At 48.1% G+C, this 20,915-nt stretch overlaps 1 protein-coding gene across 6 annotated transcripts in view; it reads right to left on the bottom strand.

Moving 5' to 3' along the window:
* The window catches only part of VAV2 (vav guanine nucleotide exchange factor 2), a 151,376-nt gene that overhangs the window by 98,169 nt on the left and 32,292 nt on the right, over window positions 1–20,915 (bottom strand). For all 6 annotated transcript variants that reach the window (XM_052814994.1, XM_052814996.1, XM_052814997.1 and 3 more), the window contains exon 2: window positions 18,406–18,522. In XM_052814994.1, coding sequence (XP_052670954.1) covers window positions 18,406–18,522 — 117 coding nt within the window. The remainder of the gene's footprint in view (window positions 1–18,405; window positions 18,523–20,915) is intronic.

Below are 20,915 nucleotides of genomic sequence, written 5' to 3'. Positions count from 1 at the left end.
CGTAGTGTGCGAAAGCCCAAAGCCTGCCCGATGACCTGCATCTAATGAGAAGTTTGTAAGGGAAAAGCGAGCAGACTGTCGCAGCCAGCCCCTGACCCGCAAGGGCAGCCAGCACAGCCCCAGCGCTTCCCTGGGTCCAACCTCCTCGCTACAAACCACCCGGCTCTTTGCCGAGCTTTCGGCCCTTCATCCTTCCCCAGCCATCAGCCCAGAAGTCCATATCCTTGATTACAAACTCTTTTGCCTCATATTTCTGTGCAGGAACCACAAAACTTCACAGCACAGCAACTAAAATATTAAAGCAATAAATATTTGTATATTTATATAAATCTTCACATAAATATTTTGGTCACAACCTGCATTGATTTCCTCCCCCCTCCTTCTTGCTTCACTTAAACAATATTGATGTGGTACATTACAGGAACACTTTTTTCCTCTCGGAAGGAAATGGATGAAGAAAGTCAGCCCCAACCGTGAGTGTGCCGACAGCCACGAGTACAGACTTCTTCCAAAGGCTGAAGAAGGACAATTTCACGTGACTTCATCATAATTTTAATCTTATTTCCTTGATTTTTGGGACAGAGTCAGAGCAGCCAGTGAAGCTCACTGGAAGGTAAAGATGCTCTCTGTGAGGTTACTCGTGGGTATGTGCGTGTGCAGCAGTGCCTGATCAGGATTTATCTGAACATTTCTACAAGGCCATACTAAAAAGCTCTATTCTTCACCCTGACTGGGGCTGATGACTACATTAAACCACAGCTCCTCTCCCAGCCCCTCGAAGCACGCTTGCCAGCACCCAGGCGCTGCAAAGGAGGACTTGCAGATGACAAGTACCCAAGTCATTAACCCCAGTTTGCACTGGAAATCTTGCGTATAAACCTTGCTTTTGGGGCTTCTGCAAGATAGGTGCAGGTTGTACAAAAGGACAAGGCTTGAGGACACCCACAAGGCTTGCGATGCTGAAAATCACGAAAATAAATGGCACTACCCACTCGCCCATCGCCACTGTCCTGCGGGACAGAGGGAGCTCCTCCGCGGAGCTTCGTCCTTACACGCAGACGCAAGATGACAAAGGTGTACATTGGCGTGGCAAAGGCAGCATTGCAGAGGAGCTCTCATCAGATCCGTCTTCAGACCAAAAAGTAGGAACGAAAGCAAAGCATGACCACTGCTACAGTGGGGCGAGCCTGGCCGCAGCGTTTCTAGCACGTAGGGAGGCACACAAATTTAATTTACTGGGGTGAACTCTTTTTCGATCAGGGAATAGCTGGCTGGAGCAGGAGGGAACAAACCCACTGATTTTGCCTTAATTTTAAAGCTATTCAAAAAGTTACTGCTCCATACTCTGGAACACCCATACACGGCATGTGCAGCTCTTTGCTCACTGCTATGCTTCAGCGGCTCTTCTGTCTTTAGCGGCTGGGGTCCTAACACTGCTAACCGGGATTTAATTTGCTCTTGCTAATATTTTATCCGTGGTATTAGGTCATGTTTCCCTTTCCACTTGAAAGGCATCTTCAGCTTACTGGCAGCAGTGAAATTAATAGAGAAATCATTAGAAAGCATAAGGCTAGGGCCGTGCAAATCACACACCACAGAAGATTACTTCCAAACAATAAAATTAATTGGTGTCATCAGCCACTAGCAGAAACACAGAGAGAGTTCGCATTAAAAAACATAGAGGATTATTGACAGCCCGTGCCTCCTCATACATAAAACATTTGATGGCATAGTTTTATTTTATTATTTTCTACGCATGAAGGCATTCCCTGCACGGAGCTGCGGAGGAGAGTTGAACCAGACAGCAAGACGCATCTGGGACAGCGATACCACAGCAATACCCCAGCTCCTGCCTGCACAAGGTAGCTAGAAATCATCTAAAGACCTGGTGGATTTGGGGGCATGGCTTGAGGCAGTATTAACCACACTGATATTCAGAGGACAAGCACTCAACGCCTTTTGCAAGTCAAGCCCTACAAAGATGGGTTGTCTGGACCCAAATTTACTGGTTTCTTTTGGACACCTGGGCCACAAGGATTTGCCTCTTGCAGGCGCTTCCAGGGAGTAAATCCCACAGCAAACAACTCGGTCCTGACACAACCCATGTTCAGCTCCTGGACCCTGAAGCAAACACCCTCCTGCTCCTCCATGGTTCAGGTTTGGGTTCATGGCATCTTCCCGGGCTCTCCCATCACACCGGAGTCTGGCCCCTTGGTGACCCACGGAAGCCACGCAAGGAAGAGCGGAGGATTTTAGCCCTGGCTACAGCATTTCCCCCCCAATATTAAAAAATGGCTGCAAAACAGTAAACCCCATACACTTGAGAGAGGCAGAGAAGGTCATCATCTGAGCAAAGCAGAGTAAGTACAATAGTGCTGCCACTGCCACGGTGGTTAAAAAAAAAAAAAAAAAAAAAGACAACAATTAATTCCAAGTCTTGAGAAGGCTTGTATGAATTTGTTTTGTTTCGGAAGAAAAAGAGTAAGTAGTAGCCTCAAGTCAGGATAATATTTATTCACATGCTTCACTTTGAAGTTCAGCCCCTCTCGACTTCACGTGGTGTGTGCACACGCTAAATCTCCTTGAGAAGAGAGCTTTATGAAACCACAGCCCTGAGCAAGGAAAGGAAGAAAGGAAACTGTTCAAACCCAGGTATTAACGAAACAAACCAAACCTTGGCACCAGGGGAATTATCACTGTCCCTCCAAAATACAAAGGAGAATTTAAATGGTTTTATTATTGCACCTTCCCCAGATGGTGCAGACCTGTAGAGCAACCTCTTAGGTTCAGGGAACTGAATTCCATGGCAGGAAAAGCAAAATAAGAAGAAGAAGAGCCCAATTAATCTCCAGGATAAATCCCCAGTCACTTGGTTCCTGCCATAAAGGGATTTCTCTATACTGCCATTTCTTCCTGACATCATTTGGATGCATTTCCACGCTTGCGTGAATACCTGGAGAGCTTTAGGCTGGGAAATGGGCAGGAGCAGAGACACATCAACAGGCAGAAACATGCTGGGACTGGTGGCAACACATCCGCAGGCACAGCGAAGCCTTGAAAAGCACCATTACATCCAACACCCCTGCGGCAAACTCCTTCCCAGTCTCACGTAGTAGGAGCTGCCTTACTGAGACGTGAGCTTGTCTCCAAGACATTTCTGTTTTCTTAAGTAACTCTGGATATTTTCCTTCTTCACGCATGTGCCTCGAGCAGAAACCACCAGCCCTGGGCTGGGTGATGGGGCAGCAGCTTACTGCACCCACCCTCAGCACCCAAACTCCAAATTTCAGGGCAGGCTCCAAACTGCACGGGGTGAAAAACCTTTATGCACTTTGCAAACATTTCAGTGCGGGTTTGCTCAGTGCATGCCAAGGAGCAGAAAAGCAAACAGCCCTGCCTTCTCCAAACAGAAGCACCACGAGGATCATGTTGCAAAGAGCCGTTGTTCAGCTCCTTCCTTTCCCCTCGAAAGCAGGGAATATATTTTTTTCCAAAATTCCAAGCGCACCGTGGATAATCATCGATATCAAAAAATCCCTCTTCCACTTCACCTGCTGTATTGCCCAGAATGCAAAGACACAGGAAAGGAAAGTTTCCCTCTACATATCTTGCGTTTCTTATCTCTCTGCATGGGTCCTCTGACTTTACTAAACATGCAGGTAAACCAGGATGCTAAATTACAGCCTGGTACCCTTAATGAACACTACTGGGTAATGTTTCTTATCTGACCTTTCTTTTAGTTGGGTCACTCATATTTATAGTCATGCTTCATTTTTCCTTAAGTGTGCCCTTGTTACAGCATTTACACGTTTATGTTTCAGAAGAGACTAGGGTAAAAATTGATTTAATGGAGCTAGAAATAGAATGGAGCAAAACCACAAAAATCTAAAGATCTGCTTGTCCTTCAGACAGCTTACATGAACAACTACTTGCTGCGACTAATTTTAATCGATTGCTACCTCTTTACAAGCCTTTCTGTGGCAAGACAGAGCTGGAGAAGCATCTGGGAAGAGCAAAGTGCATGAAGTTAAATGGTTTTTGGCTGTTTTACACTCTTGTAACACACGGTGCAAACAGAAGTGCCTGTTGCAGCTCGTGGTGCAACTTCACAGAACCCAACAGCTCCCGGGACCGGCACAGCAAACACTGCTTTCAGAAAGCTTTCTCCAGCAACACCACTTGCCAGCCCAAGTGGCTGCATCTCTTTTTCTCTGCCTCCAGGGCTGTGGGCACTGCCCTTTCCCTGCATTTTGAAGGTCCCTGCCACTGTGAAAACAAGAAGCCCAAAACTGAGCATCCCTGGCTACAGACCATCCATCCCCGGTGTGTCCCTTAGCCTAGTCCAGGACAGGTTTTCTTAACCTTCCCTTGCTTTTCAAATTCTCCCCCTATCAAGGTTAAAACTGATTAGCTGCCAAAACAGTGGGATAACGTGGTGAAGGTTCAGGCTCTATTGCTCCTCTGAAGGATAACTGCTCTTCTGTGAGCCATTGACCAAGAAGAGGCACATTACAAGAAGCCACAGGGTACGCCGAGCGCTCCTGCAAGGGGCAATTAAACTCTCTTATGTGCCAGAAAATGGCTGTGGAGGTGGGAGAGGCTGCCCACAGCCCTGGTGAGCCCCAACGCATCTGCAGAGGGGAGCTGAGCGGCGCAGAGCGCTGGGCTGTCATCGCACCACGACTGTCCTGGCCACCGGTCCCAGTCCCGGGCAGGGGCTGCCAGCCACGCTGCCGGCACTGCAGAGCCTCTGGGATGAATTTTGGTTCCCCGCTGGTTCAGTTCTTTTGACAAAGTCAACTGGGATCCAGCCAAATACCTCTACAGCCCATAGTCTCTCCTGCAGGGAGGATTCCTGGGAGGTTTTATGATAAAGGAGGAGACTTCATGGTAGCCAAAACCACCACTGCTTCAGGCCAGTCCCCAGGTCCTTTGCTGCAGGGAGTACAACCCAGCCGCAGCCCCGAGGAAAACCACCTCTCCAACCCATCCCTGCTCCCTCTCCAGGACCTGCTGGTCCAGCTCCCAGGCTGCAAATGGAGGGGCGAGGGAAACCCAGACAGAAGCAACCTGTAATTTCACAGCACGAGTCTGCTGCGTGGACCTACCGCAAGCGCTCTGGAATCAGGACGTGGTCCAAAGCTGCCCGGTCTCTAATGTTACAAAGAAAAACTCCTCTCTGGCATTTTTCTTAAAGCCTCAGTCCCAGGAACCTTGCAATTACTTGCTAACTGAGCTTTCAGGTTTATTTTTTGTTTTTAGCCTCTTGCAACTGCAGAAAAAGCCCAAAGCATTACTCAAGTGCTCCCTAATCACTTTAAAAAAAGGCCTCTAGAAACAACCCTACAGTGGCGTTGTTTTTAAAAGAAATAACCCACTTTCAGAGCACGTAAGCCATACACCCTGAATTCTCTGCAACATCCACAGACGCCTGCACAGGCACGAGAGTCTGCTGCAAACCCATGCACCCAGCCAGGGAGCAGAAGACCCAGGCAGAACCAGCAAGCCCCTTCCTCAAGGGACAGCCATCGTGAGAACGCAAAGGACAAGACATGCAGGCAAAGAAGTACCAAAAACATCCCCGTTCCAAGCAGGGTTTGGAGCTCGACTTCCCTGAAATCCTCAGCCCCACAACCCTCCTGCAAGTTCTTCCCTGAGCTACCAGCTGAGCTCCTGCTCTCAGAGCCTTGCACCCGCAGCCAGCCCTGGCTGTCCCAGTTTACCCTCAAAAAATTACATCTGGCAGCTCCTCAGGAGAAACAGCACTGTGAAAACACACACCAGCGGGACCCCGGCAGACGAGCGTTAACCCTTCATCCTCCCCCCAATCCCTCATTTTCTTCCCTTTTTCATCTCCCGTTGGCATTTATGGTCTCCAACCAACACAATAACTAGCGTGTCCCAGTTTGCCCGGGAAGGGTGGAGGAGAAGTTTTGATCCAAGGACGGGCTGAACGCAGCCAGCACTAATGGTGAGACTACAGCGAGGGGAAATTTCATCAATGCACAAATGGAATTTGCCAAGAGGCATTTTAAGAGTCAATTCTTCACACTCCAGTAATTAGAACAATATTATGAAAAAAGGCGAGAGGGAGGGTGGGAGGCAGCGCACACACTGGGACTTGGCTGATGGAGGAAAGGGGCTGAGCAAACAAACAGAGTCAAGTGAGGCCTCAAGGCAAGAGTCCTTCACATGGTTCCCTGCAGGTTGGATTTAAACCAAAAGTTTATCCACTTCCCAACTGTAGATTTTTCTATGCATGCATGTTTTCAAATAAAATTTCATATTTACATCAAATATGGGCTAATGACCCTGACCTAACTTCCTTCTTTACCTCAAAAATACCATCAAGGTCAGTGGCGTTTTTTTTCCCTTCCAGGCCAACACATTAAATTCAAGGTCCTGCTACAGACTCTCCTAGTGACTAATAAATCTCTGTGCATGATCTAAGACATCATAAAAGTCTAATCCCATCGAGCACTCGGTCCTAAAAATCAGATTCCTGCAGAGGACCTGTCATCCAGGGCTACAAAAATCAGAACACCCCAAATTGTTGCATTAGCTGAAAAGGCTTAAAATCAGCTTCCCATCCAGCATCTACTATAATGGGATGAAACATCCCAGCTGAAAAACAAAACAAAACCAAACAAACCTACATGCTGGTGGATCCATCTCTAACACCTCCCTGGCCGCTGGAGCAGCCTCTCCGGGGAACTGGTGGACAATATTTGCTGCTGCTCTCCAGCGTCCCACATCGGTGTGCCCATACTGCAGAGCCCTCGCAGCCAGCTTTGCCGTGTTATTTCCAGGAGCCAGAAAATTCGTTTTTAAAGAAAAATTAATTTGCTGTGCAAATCTAGCTTCTGCAAAGACAGCCTGTGAGGAGAACTGATGTGTGGGGTTCAAGATAGACTGACGCTGTACAATGGTTATTCATATCTGCTGAAAGTGGGACTCAGCCAGTTCAATTCACATCTGCAATGAACTGTGATCTCAGCTCTGCTTCTGGAGCACAGAGGTCCTTTTGATAAATCTCTGTGTACAGGGACTAAAGCACTATTTCCGCATGAAAGAAATATATTCAATTTTTTTCAATAATCTTTACAGTCCACTGGCTTGGAAGACCGAGTTTCTCTTTCCCATTGGAGAGCTGTTGCACCCCATCAGGCTCAGGTACATCGCTGGGACAGCAGAGAGCAATGCTCCAGAGCCCACTGTCTCGCACCCCAGCTCTCCAAGCACTTCTTTTAAATTAGTTCTCCAGCAAAATCTCCAGTTGCTTTGTCTTTTGCCTGTGCCCAGAGGAGACCAAGGTGCCACGGCAACACCCCTGATATCACACCCAGCGCTTGCACCTAAAATCCTCCCAGGATGCCCGGCTCTGATTTAATTCTCAGTGCACATGTGTATCACCGACACCAAAAGGTCTGTGTATGGGGAAGAATCTTTCCTCATTTTTTTCCTTGAGAAAACTCTGCAAAGCTTTTCTTTGTCAAAACTCCACTTTTGTACCAGTTCTCTCCAGATACATATATGTTTTAAGTTAGATGCAGAAAACCAAGAGAGAGACAGAAGAGTACGCCTGTACGAGAGCCATTGCTCTGTGTATAAGTGACATCCACTGCATCTTCAAGGACCACACAATGCAAATATCTGTGCAACTGCCTCCCTACTCACATGAGTAATTCGACTGTCTTCAACGAAATGACTCTTAAAGGATGTGAGATAGCAGCACAGGACTGCCGGGTCTGTCACTGCTCCACTGCCACTGTTCTGCAGGACCTGGACAAACTGCTGCTTCTTGGGCCACATCTACACCAGCTCTTCAGACAACACAAAATCCACATATTGTATATAAGTTGTCCTCACTGCTCCATCACATTCAGGCTTCAGCCTGTGGCAGAGCAACTGGGCATCACGCTACAGCTTTGAGACCCTTCGTGGGCTTCAAGTCAGAGAGATGCTCCAGAGCTGCCTGAAGTCAGGGTGACCTTGGAGCTGGCAAATGGAAGAGGTGGAGAGCTGGAAATAAGCTCTTGCATGTGGCAGGAGTCGGAGAGAAGGTGCTTTTCATCAGTAGCTGGCATCAACATTAAGGCAAAAAGATGAAGCCTTGCCCTAGGATTAGGATGGGAAACACCACCATCCCAGGCCCAGAAGAACATGCAAACTGCTGGCTCCGATTTATGTGTTACTTCCAACCCATTTGCACATAGCTCCTTCCCCCGAAGTATTAACCACCTTTTTCAAAACCTAAGTAACAGGCTGTGAAATCCCCACCATCTGTTAGCCAGGGAGAAATCTCCACCACAGCTAAATCAGTCTCTCCCACACAAGCCTTACTCATTAGTAGGAACGACTGCAAACATTTACCAAGTCCACACTGGCTCAAAAATTCCTAAAATTACTCACAACAGGCCTGGAATAGGAAACCTTGACAAATGCAACTAAGTGCAATGTGTCCACACCATTAGCTTTACCCAGGGTGCATTAAGGCTGCTTTCTCGCTACCGTGATTATGCTTTAATACACAATTAGTGGGAAGAGAACGATGTCGAAGAGGAGAACATCTCACTTACATGCACACCGTTAAGACTGAGAGCGTAAATGAACTCGCAGCGGCATCACCATCTGAGGCTCGTTAACTGGAGCAGCAAAGCATCGAGGGCGAGCGAGCGTTGCTGTCCCACCGCAGGTACGGCCAAGGGCTGCGCAGCCACGCTTGCCACATCTCCCCTCCTCTGCCAGGTTTGGAGCCAGGCAAGGAAAGGTCTGCAAGAGCTGGAAAATACAAAGGTATCTTTCCCCAGGAGAAACGCTCACATTTTTCCAAAGGGAAATTGATACTTAAGATAATTACACAATCCTAACAGATGGTTTTCAGATGTCTTGGGTCATCCTGGCCTCACCTGTGGTGTTCAGAGAGAAGCTTTATAAAACCTATTCAAAGCAAATTGCTCCCTACCAGCACCGCAGATGCAGTCCAGCGCCCGATCCCGTGTTACCGCCTGGCTCCCTGTCTGCTGCGCCCAGCACAGCCCCTGCACACAGACCGACCGACCCAATGCCCTGCAGCTCCGGGATATTTCTCACCAAATTTTCCAGCCCTCTATCCCTCGTATGCATGCGTGCCAATGCTGCACCCAGCCTGCAGCAGACAGGTGGGAGGAATCCTGAATGTACAGGGAGTTTTTGAAGGAATATTTCATTTCTGAAGGAAAAAAAAAAAAAAACCAAAAAAAAACCCCTATCTGGAAGCTCTCCAAGAACAAACAAGCAGCCCATTCTGACAGCCAGTGGAACAAAATAGTCTGAGATGGTTGGTTTTGGGGTTGGGTTTTTTTTTTTCCCCCCTTTAACTTCCCCCCCATGAAGAAGTGTGGGAGGGAGAAGAGAAGCCTCCCTATCATCCCTGGACAAAGGTAGCCCTGGTTTCTAAAGCTGTCCCTGCAGGTGGACGGGACCCACCGGTCAGCAACCTGAAATCTCTCAAAAAACAGGAGACTCAGAAGAGACCGAGACTGGGCAAAAGATGGAAGCGTGAACAGCAAACCTCGCCAAAAGCATGCTCTGCTGAGACACGGAGGTTTCAACGCGTTTTTTTTTGTGCGCTGGTTATTTGCTGTGAAACGTTAACATTTCTCTTGCAATAAGCGACTGTCCAAATGCAAAGTACCGATCTAGCAGGAGCACGGCAGAGCCCCAGGCTCGCCGACCAAAGCCCATCTCCCTCCGAGCATCCCGGTCCTGTCCCCTCTCCTGGGACAGGCTGGGGAAGGGGCACAGGACACCCGGGCTCCTCTTGACATCAGGACATTTGTGTTCAGCTGTGATATTTCAGTGTGCTAACTTGTACCAACCCCCCTCTGCCCCAAGAGGAACCACAATTTCCTACAGAAGCCTCCCACCCCCACTCCAGTTTTCTTGACTGTTTCATGGAGAAGATGCTGTGCAGAATTACCCCGAGTACTGGAGTTTGTGGAGTTTGGCTGTGCCAATATTTTCAGGCTGATAGTTTCACTTTTTGCATGCTCTGCTAAAGCACGGTTACACCCACATGTTAATCTGTTTGAAGAAATGTTAATTATTATTGTAACCAAAGCGTTTGGCCTTGGGACAGTCTCCTCATCAGATGCTACTGTTCCAAGAGGCTGAGAAATCTGCAGAAGGTTTTAATGAAGAAATAGAAGAGCTCACTAGAAAATAAAAAATTCCTTTTATTCCAAGACTCCCTTAAGTGATATTACCTGGGATGTATTTCCTTCCTTTCCCAAAGCACACGCACACTGAACAGTTAAGCTCAGGTGATGGCAGCTGCACTAATTGAACAGCAAGACATACAAAGACTGACTTTGCCTGTTCACATCTTTCAGTCACGATGATGCTCACTGTATCATTAAGTCTCAAACGCCTGATGATATAATAAAGGAAAAACATCTCAAGGGGTTCAAATGAAACCAGGCATTTTTCAAACAATAGCCAAGAACTGTTGGGTCACCCAAAAGAGCCTGCCTTCTTCCCCCTCCCCTTTTTGGAGACACAGACTGGAAGATGTTTTATGACTCTCAGGTTTTTCAAGGAAAAAAAAGAAAATTTTTTTTTTTCCCCCCAATCTTGTCTAAAATTACTGCAAGGAGAGCTCAGACAAATCAAGAAGGTAAAGGAAAATCAATTTCATACACATTAAGGATATGCATTTATCCATGTCCTGATCAATACCTCAGATTCCTTGCACGTTAAAGCACTTTCATCACTGTTTAAGGCCCAACAGCAGAATTCTCCCATACAGACTATGGGAGTTACGAAAGATCCTGCCCGTGCTTGTTTGATCTGAAACATAATACCCCTTAACGTGACCCCTTGCAAAAATACTGGGGAAAGCAGCCAAGGGGGGGGGGGGGGGGGGGAAGCTTCCCAGAATGAACATTTCTGGCTCTTTCAGTTCCACTGAGATGCTGCACCATCTCTAAACAGTCCAGATTTGTAAGTAGGAGAGAGAGGAAGGGAAAAAAGCAGGGAGAATTTGCTACAGCACAGCTAAAAGCTTCTGCAGCAGTGAATACCAAAGGGCTACCGCCGCTGGTGCCCAGCTCCTGCTCTTGCTCCAGCGCAGGAGCCAGTTCCTGGGACATTTTCATCTGCTCTGTGCGGACACTGGGCTCCCGAGCCCCGCCAAAGACCTTGCAGCACCTCTCCTCCCTGCTCCCCAAAATCAGAGCAGCTTTGCAAACGGTGGTAACTCCCACGGCGGTGTTTACTCGTGCTGGTCTCTCACTTGCTCAGCGATGCACAAAGTCCTCGGCAAGGAGCTGAGCTTCTCCCCAGGAAAGGCTCCCTGCTACGGCAGCTTGGCAAAAGCCCCGAGGGGTGCCCAGCCGACAAAAAGCTGAACATCACTGCGGGCTGCGGAACCTGACGCCACAAAGCATTTCTTGGCAAAGAACCCAGCGCCGATAACCGGAGACCTTGGGTGAATGTGGGTGTCTGCTTTTGGCCACGCAACGTCTCACCAGCCCTAATTCCAAGCAGAACAAAGCCGGCTGTAAGCAGAGACTTGTCCTCCCGCAGCGCCGGTGGGAGCCCAGCGTGCCCCTTTCTCCTTTCAGCCGGTGGGACACGAGGTGACACCACGGCTTGGTGGTTCAGCTGCCAGCTCCCCTGCCTGGGCTGGTAAAGCCCTGGTGTTTCACAGAGGGGCTTTAGGGTGCAGTGAAAGACTAACTGCATTTTATCAGCAATTTGTTGCCTTTGCACAATTTAAGGCTGTGGTGCTGTTACTGGCCCCCTGAAGACCACAAAACACACCAGCGCGGCCCTTTTGACATTAACTGCGACGCGCAGCTAGGAAGATTCACAGGCCACCAGATATTTCAGGGCAATATCCATAGCAGAGCAGGGAGAATTTCCAGGATTTGGAGCCTAAAAATGTACATTACTAGAGGTGCGGCAGCACCTACCGCATCCCTCGTGGCAAACACCGCCCGGGGAAGGGTCCTGCGCACGGCACGGCACCGCGCTGCGCAGCAGAAAGCACTGTCTGGTACACGCTTGACTAGCCGCAGAAATCTGTAATTCATTTACCCTGTATTTTAGGGAAGTTCAGCGTCAGGGTTTCCTGTACATACTTTTAGCGTTCCGGCTGAAAACATCTGCTGGACACACTGCACCTGCTAACGCAGCCCCGCCATGAACCGCAGCACATGTCTTCACGGTGCCCGGGAACAGGAGGACGGGAGGGGGGTCCCTGCATCACCCCACGTCCGACAGCATCACCCGAGACCAGCCTGCACCACGGGAGGGTCACGGGCAACACAGAGCTCGGTACCTATGGAGCGTGAGACAAGCAGCCCCCAAGTCCAAATGAACCCTCAAGCTGGCAAAAGCCTGGGTGGGGGGGAAATAAACCCAACCCATGCTGTTCCAGCCTGCTTTTGCCATTTGTAGCACTCATCCCAATACCCAAACCTCCAGTACAATTCCAGCAAGGCCATTTAAAACACAGGTGGCCAAACCCCAGCTGACTTAACGCCAGCTGAGCAATGCGCCAGCAAGCACAGAAGGGACCAAACATCACCCGCGGCTCCTGCAAGCAACGAGGGAGTTAATCGTTAACGGGCAGGTGGTGACATCCCTGCACAGGCATGCCACGAGCTGCCACGGCAGGGCTGCCTTCCCCACGCTCTCACGGCTTCTCCCTCGGGCAAGCACTGCAGCACCCGAGGGCCCTCGGCAAAACCCTGTGGGCAGCGCCGAAGCTGCACGTGAATTTTCAGCTTGTTGGCAAAAACGCTTCAGTTGCTTCTGAAAAGCGCAGCGGTGGTCCGTAAAGCACAATATTGCCCTGCAGGAGCTGTGCTGCTCTGCACAGGCACGTGGAGGGACAGTGCGGGCTCAGGGTGCACCCGTGGCTCCTTCTTCGGTGGGGACAATGTCACGGCAAGCACCGGGCAGGCAAGGGGTTAAGTGGGTTCCCGGTTTCTTGCATGCAATCACTCACACAATTCTCTTTGCAGGCCAGTTACTCCATTGCTCTCTTGGGAATTAAAAAAAATTAAAAAATAAAAAAATACACACGGCCTTCTTTTGGAGCATTCTTCTCACTTCCCACCCCACCCACTGCACACGCACTGTGCAAGTTATCCAGCAATTAGAAACGTTTTCATCGGCGATAGGATCCCTTTCTTGACACGCATCCAACCACCACGTAGCAGCCATCTGAGTAACTGGCACGGAGGAACACAACACGGGAAAGTCTGTCCGGCTGCCCGGTTCTCTGGGGGATTTGTAAATAAGCAGGAGGGGAGGCAGAGCCGCCGGCCCGGCAGTGCAGAGCCGTGGATGGGATGCCACGCTCGGCTGCCTGTAGCACTGTCAAACGCCCCTCTCCACTCCCGGCCGCTATCGCTTCATGCGCTCAGCGGTGCATACAGAAAAACGTACCGCTTTTCATTTGTTCTTGGCTACAAGAGGTCAGAAAAAACCCCCCAAAAGTCAAGAATGGGAGAAGGAGAGCTGCTCCCACCGCCAGCAGGTCAGCTGCGGGAGGGCAGGCGTTGGGCTTGCTTTGTTACAGCACCAGAATGCAGCCGTTTATCCAAAAGCCTTGCAATTTTCAACTACCTGTATTATTTCATATATATCTCTCCCCTTTTCTCCCCTTTATATGCCCAAACTATGTTACAAAGGCACCCTTTAAAATACTGCTGCAGGGATATTGACTTGTACATGAAGTTAGAGATGATGGAGGGAGGGGAATTCTCAGCAGAGAAACAGAGAAAAACACAAACCACCGACTCTCGGTTATTAATCCCTTAAATAATTCTGACAACGCTCCCCACCCTCCTATCTGAAACCAAGCAGAAAACTCAGTTTTCTGACTCTCTGCAAGAAGGTGACGCGTGTGCGTGTCAGAGAGGGACGGGGGGACTCTGGCAGTCGAGCCCCTTCGCGGCTCTCCCAGCACCCCATCCCGATGGCCGGCGAGGTGGGACCTCTCGTTTTGCAGATTCTCCAACCGCAGGGAGCTGGTGATGAAGCCGGGGACAAATCTGCAACAGCATCCAGCGAGGACAGCCTGGATCCCCCCCCCAGGGCCTTCCAAGAGCTCTCCACGCTGGCTCATCGGCAGGAGGAAGGGGACGCCTTTACACCAAAAATTCTTCTGAAGACACAAATGCTTTGTAGAGGGCACCCATCAGTTTTAACCGTGAAAGTACCGGCACATCCCCTCTTTGGCAGCTCCCACCACCGAGGCAGCTCTTGCTGCAGCCGCCGGAGCGTGCCGCGCTCAGGGCCGCCCTCCCCGTCACGCACATCTCCTCCCCAGACGTGCAAGACAAGCCGTGTACGAGTTCTCCGTCAGCCACCCACGGGTCACACGTGCCAGCGAACCTTGGTGGATTCAATTAATTGAGAGGGAGGATTGATCCAGACCCCCCTCCTCTGAGCCCTGCTCGAGCTGCGAGGTTGGTGCAGCTCTCACCAACCTCTGGACCAGAACCAACGGAGTGAAAAACACTACTTTAATCTCAGTATCAATATCTCCTCATTTTTCAGCTGACCTGTGACTCGCTTCCCTTTTTCGTTTTTAGAACAGCATCATTTTGTATCCGTGGGTCAGGGTAGGAAAGACCCTATCTCGCAAAAAAGCTTTTTTCAAAGAGTACAGGAACTTCAGAAGAAAGTCAGGACAATTAAATACACGTCAGGAGAGCTGAGAGGAGTGGGAGGCTAACAAATGGCACGCTCCACAGGTTTATGAATATTTGAACTATATTTCTAAAAAAAAAAAAAAAGTACCTTACTGCAAGTTATTGAAAATGAGTAACTCCCTTTAATGAACCTTGCTACCATCATGCTGACTAATAGAGTGATAAAGAGTTTAATCCATATTTATGTACATTTTATCTCATTATAGTTGGTGCCAATAAATTAGCAAGTCCAATAAGAGTTACATTTTATACCATCACTGCTATTAAATGTGCATGAAATAGTGTGCAACAGCACACCGTACATGAGCACTAGCTTTTAGTTTTATTTCTTTTTTAGGAGCCAGGCTGTACTAGCAAAGACTGGGCACAGCACCCCGGCAGAGAACCCCAGTGCTCATTCTTGCAAGATCAGACCCTAATTCGGGATGAGGCAATATTAACAGGGGTTTTCTTCCTTGGAGCACTGCATGCTACGCTGCTTCTGCATCCTGCAGCAGGGACACAGCCACAGAGAAACACTTCTGCAGATGTCACTAGTGATTACGGATAGCTTTAAACTTTAAAGGGGTAAGATTTAAAAAAAAAAAAAAAATTAAGAGCCAACTTGTAGAAAATAATATAATAATATATTCTTTTAAGGTGTCTTAAAGAGGCACAGCTAGAAATACAGGCGGTGAGCATCTCAGGTCACTTTTGGAAACCTTTGTCATGAAAGACAGCATGTCCTTGTCACAGTGGGATTGCTTAACAGCTGGACATTGGGAAAAAAAACTGGCTGTGAGCAATTTAAACTGGCCTTTGGACTCCCTTGGGTAACTGGGAAACACTGCAACCGAGTTTACAAGAAACATGACGCATCTATTTGGCAAAAGCCTGCACTTGCCAATTACCCGACATCCCACGAAGGCAGAGATGGAGCTTTTCAGCTCCACAGGAATTTTGGCCGGAGAAGCCCGTGTGGTTCACCATCCCATTTCACCAGCTGTTATCCTGGTGACAGTAGGGAAGAAGTAACTTCCCAAGCTTAAAACTCAAGCAAGTAGCAAAACCAGGGATAAAAACTCAGGTTCCTGGACTCGAGCAGCCCCCAACCACACTTGGTCCTTTGGAGGAAGCTCCATCAATCCTACGGCAGCTCCTCCTGGCTGAAGCCCGGGCTCAGAACCCTAAGGGAGCTATGGAAACCTCTCTCAGAAAAACAGCTGGTCAAGGCAAAACTGAGGGATCTGATTTTTCTTCCTCTTCTAAAGCACTAGTGTTTTTCTCACACTAAGAAACCCCGAAGGACCCTGCAGATTCCAAAGGACAAGCCCTTTACGTATAGGTTGGCACCACATAAACGCAAGCCCCTGCCTTTCTACTCGGTAATTACACTGCAGCAAACCCAAATGTTACTAGTAATCGCTGTCTCGCTGGCCTTCTGGTTTGGAGGAGAGAAATAACTACTTAAGTGGCATCCAGAAAGGAAACACCCAGCACCACTCCACCAAGGTTCCTATGTAATTAAATGGTTGACTGTTACTGTGCTCCGTTCAGAAAATTCTCCTACACGGCATAAGTGTCTTGTAACCAAAAAATGCTATTGATCTAAGGAATTAATAGCTCCAGGAAGAATTTTTTTGTGTGTGAAGTTTGTGTTTGGCCAGTGGGAACGTGGATTAGAGGCTCCTTTTGCTCTCCCTGTGACTCAAAACGGAAAGGCGCTTTGGTCAACAGCAGATTTTTCCCTGTTTATTTGCTTTGCCACTGTTGAACACAGATCTGAGGATAATGTGGGAATGAAAGGTGGCAAAGACAATGGGGATGTTTTGACAGGCTTCCAGAGGGATTTAGGGTGGTGCAGACTTGAACAGCTGATACCTCCACCAAACTGATTAAAAACTGCACTGGGAAAAGATCAGCGAGGTTTTTGTATGCAGAATCTGTGCCTCCCACATCTTAGAAGGTTGTTTAAGGGTGACGATGCACATGAAAATAAGCCAGATCCAGGCAATGAAGTACATTTAGATTTCTTGGAAGTTTATGACAAGTTTCCTTCCAAAGTCTCCTAAAAAACTAAATCGTCATGAGGCAAGAGGGAATGGCAAATCATCTCCCCTTCCCAAGTCACAAACCTGCACGTCCCCCACAAAAAGTGAACGGGAGAAGGAGGGAATAGCTGTTCCCTAACCAGACCAAAAAGGAAACCAAGCTGTGTTCAGCTGACGTGTTCCAGCAGTGTTTAACGCCAGGCTCTATTAACAGGCATCTTAGGCAATTTGAAACTGCACAAAGCAAGAGACAATGTGACGATAAAGCAGCATTTTAATTAGCAGCGGTTCTTTCCCCAGCCCAAAAGGTTCCTTCTGTGCATTCATATTCCCAGAGCAACAAAAGCCTTCTTGTATTTCATAAATCAAAAAATTCATAAAACAAGCCCCTGCAATTGCACATTCCAGATAATGGTCCAGAAATAAATTAGGCAATAAATATCAAATAATATATCCCCATCAGCAGTGAAAATCTACTCTTTGGATAATCAGAAGAGAAGATGCCTTCCAGCAGCTTATGCCTGGTAGCTCAAAATAGGTAAAATAGAGAGCTTTAATAAATCTTTTAACACCTTTTCCACTGAAGAATATAGCAATTGTCCTGTGTAATAGTTTCCCTGAGCCCAGTATCCATCAGAGTAACAGCCGAGCCCTGACGCTGTTCACGTCAAAAGTCAGGGTATCAGAACAACAGCCACTTGTCAAAATCCCATAGAATTTTCCTCCCTCGTAGCTGGGTCTCATTCAGCATTTGGTGCCACCCATCAGTTACACCAAAAAACACAAAAACACTCTCTCCCCTCCCATCTAGGTGACACACGGTGCAAACAACAGCTAGCACCTAAGAACGGCTGGGAGGAAAAAAAAACTCCAAACGCATTTGTGAGAAACTCAGTGGACTCATTTCACCCTGGCATGAAAATTCCTGACCCCCACGGACACTCACTGGCCATGTTACAAAACCGATGGCCATTTCAGTAAAGCTTTTTTTTTTTTTTTTTTGCTCGCAGCCGTGCACAGAGGCTGGGGAAGGACTATGCGAGGTCTGCACCCACATTGGGGCAAAACCAGAAGCGCTTGGGGACGAAGGGCCCTTGCCACACGGTTGGTACAAAGCTGGGTCCGGGCTTGTAATGATTTGTAACACTGCTATAGGGAAATATGCTGCTGGGGCTGCAGGGTTCAATCCCAGGCTGGTTTGAGCAGGGATGATGTTTAACGCTGGTTTGAATGCACTGTCCCTACGGGGAGCTCAGGGACAAGGAGATGGTGTGGTTTTGCCCCAGTCACCCAGCGAGGCAGCACCCAGTCCCCAGGGCTACACCTTCCAACAGGTCTTACGAACACATAGATACAAAGGTGTTTTGATTCCCCTCAAAAAAAGACATTTTTCATGTGCTTTAAAGACTGATCCCAGAGGGTTTGTAATCTAAAGCAGAAAGCTTGAAGGCGTGATCTCCCTTCACTAAGGACACAGCAGAATCAACCCCTAGATGTGCAGGCTACCATGAGCACAGGGGAACAGGTGCCCAACGCATGGGTTAAGGGTGCAGAAGCTGCTCAGAAAACCACAAAACCTTCATATTTTCTGTCCAAAACCTGCAGCACAAGTCTGGAGAACTGCCCCGGTGCCACCTCCATCACTTCCCAGGAGTAACTCTTACCTTTCCAAAGTCCCGTACATCAAAGAGGTCAAAGGGATCAAACAGATCGCTGTTTCTTAACCCAAATTTGTCGTGACACACTTTTAGGAAGGTTCGGATGTTCTTCAAACAGAGAAACTGGGGGAAACAAAAAAGAAAGGGAGGGAAAAAGTGAGCAAGACAGGAACAAATTTTAACTAGATTTACTGAGTTAAATTCACATGCAAGACAAGTTAACAGACTTAGAAACTTGCACTGAAAAGCCAGGCATTAGTTTATTTGTTGTTACTGAAGATGTCAGAATCCTGGTGCCCCGTGAGGACTCCTGTGTTCTCAGCTGCGCACCAGAAACAAACGCCCTTTTGAAAAACAAGTTTCACATAAGGTAACATTGCAGAAGGGTTGGAAAACTCAAGCCAGGACGTTTCCCTTTCAAGGTCGAAGCCAAATATAAATCACAGCTGATGTTCTACAGAAGCCCAGTGTTGAACTTTTAACCATTTCCAGCATGATCCCATTTGGTTCCCTACAGAAGGGACACATGTTACAGCGCTTACTGTACATATTGCTGTACATCTGTACGCATGCATGCGTACACGCGTCCCAAACAAAAGATTGGGACAGTGAAAATTAGGGTTTTTTGCTTTGGGGTCCGAAACAATGGACAACTTATTCAAGTTGCTCCCTTAACCTCGCACCCCCCAGATGCTGCAGGCACCACGAACGCTAACAGACCCATGAAACATCAGCCAGCCACGGGAGCTGCTCCTGACCCAGCTCAGATTCCCTTTCCCAAGACCAGGGCAATCCCTGAAACTGTTTCCACCAAGCTTTGCTCATCTTTAATCTTAGCCCATTTGAAGAGGCAGAAATCTCACCCCTCTAGGGACCACCCTCAGTTCTTCAGATAGCTCAACTAGCAGAGCGACATTATGTTTCTCTTTCAAGAAAATCCCGTCATTGACTACAGCAATAATTGGTCATTTGTTTGCGAGCGTTGGGGATTTTGAAGTCTGGGGACTCCAGACGGTCTCGCTCCAACAGTGATGCCTGGCAGCACAGGGGCTAAGATGAGAAGAATAAAAATCTGCTTCATTTTTGCGGCTGCATCACGTATGTCCTTCATCAGGATGCACTGACTCTGCAGAGCAAGCCAATTAATTTCACTTCTTTCTGCATCCTCATGCTACTCCACAAAATACCTTCAATTTATTGCTGTAGTTTTAAACAACTCTTCTTTTTTTTCCAGCAAATTCCTCACAAATACGTAACAAATGCTTTAGAATTATAAGTAAATCAACCCATTAAAGGGGTGAATCATCCCCACGTGATAAATAGGCGCAAGATACAAGCTGCCTTTGGGTGGGTTTGGTCAGCGCGGTTTTGTCACATGGCACTACCTCTGCTCCCCGAGTTGCCATCAAACCAACACCATGCAAAAACACTGCTTGCAAACTTCACCGCGAGTTCAAAGTAAAATAAAACAGCTTAATTTTCTTTTAATTAAAAGAATCAAAGCAGAATCTTTGGGGCCATCATATCTCCATAGGCGTGACTGCGACGCAGCTTGTCGTTATCATTGCGTTTGGGATTATACGTGAGATATGTGGCAACGGATTAGCAAGCCCACCTCATTAACAACAGGCTGATTCACCTACACAGAGAAAGAAATAACCTTTTACCCTTCTCCCCCACTCTAACCCCCTCTACATGGAGCTCCCCCAGCACAGGACATTCCCATCGCATCAGAGCCTTCTCATTAGACAGGCAAGTGCCAGAGGCAGAAATTGAAAACAACTCTATTTTTCTAGGGCATTCCTCTATCTCACATAAACACTGCAGTAAATATAATCTGTCTAGACTGAGAGGTTTTTTTGGAATTGCTTTACAGCCTCTCTCACTGATACGGGTTATTTCATAACTTTATCTTCTGGGTCTCTGCAAGAATTTACACCCTGGGCAAACCGGCTGCTTGCAGCAGGGGTGTATTTTCTGTTGTACTGCAGTCTAATTGATTTCAAATTTCTAGCACGTGTTTCTTTTAAATCCTTTTAAGCCTCCAGTTTTGAAAGTTAATGACACAGCTTATAGCCATAATTACACACAGCAAGAGGCAAGCTTCATCTGCAGAACCGCCCTGCCTTTCTGCGGCATTCGCTCCCCACCTCCTGCTCGTCCCAAAGCTGGGGCAGCCACAAGCGCCGAAGTGCTCGGGAAAGATGGACTTTCACAGCACCGATATTCAGCCAAGCGAAAAACACCCAACGGGTGGGAAAACCCAGACCCTCTGCAAGACGCCTTTGTGGTTCAAATTCCTGAGAAGCTCAAAGTTCACACTACCTCGTTTCTGAAGGATCGCAAAGAGGTCACACATCCAACCAAATGAACACCTCGTCCTGACGGCGTTTCTAACAGGGACTGAGCCTCAGCTCCTTCACGAGTTTAGATCAGGCTGAGCTACCCCCATCTCAGCTTTGCCCCGCTGACAAGGACAGGACCAACCACGCTGTTCCAACATCAGCTGCATCCAA

Source organism: Harpia harpyja, chromosome 19 (genome assembly GCF_026419915.1).
Source record: "Harpia harpyja isolate bHarHar1 chromosome 19, bHarHar1 primary haplotype, whole genome shotgun sequence".
NCBI classification, from domain to species: domain Eukaryota; kingdom Metazoa; phylum Chordata; class Aves; order Accipitriformes; family Accipitridae; genus Harpia; species Harpia harpyja.
The sequence above is the reverse complement of the archived record's forward strand: the minus strand, read 5'-3'. Positions and strand labels throughout refer to the sequence as shown.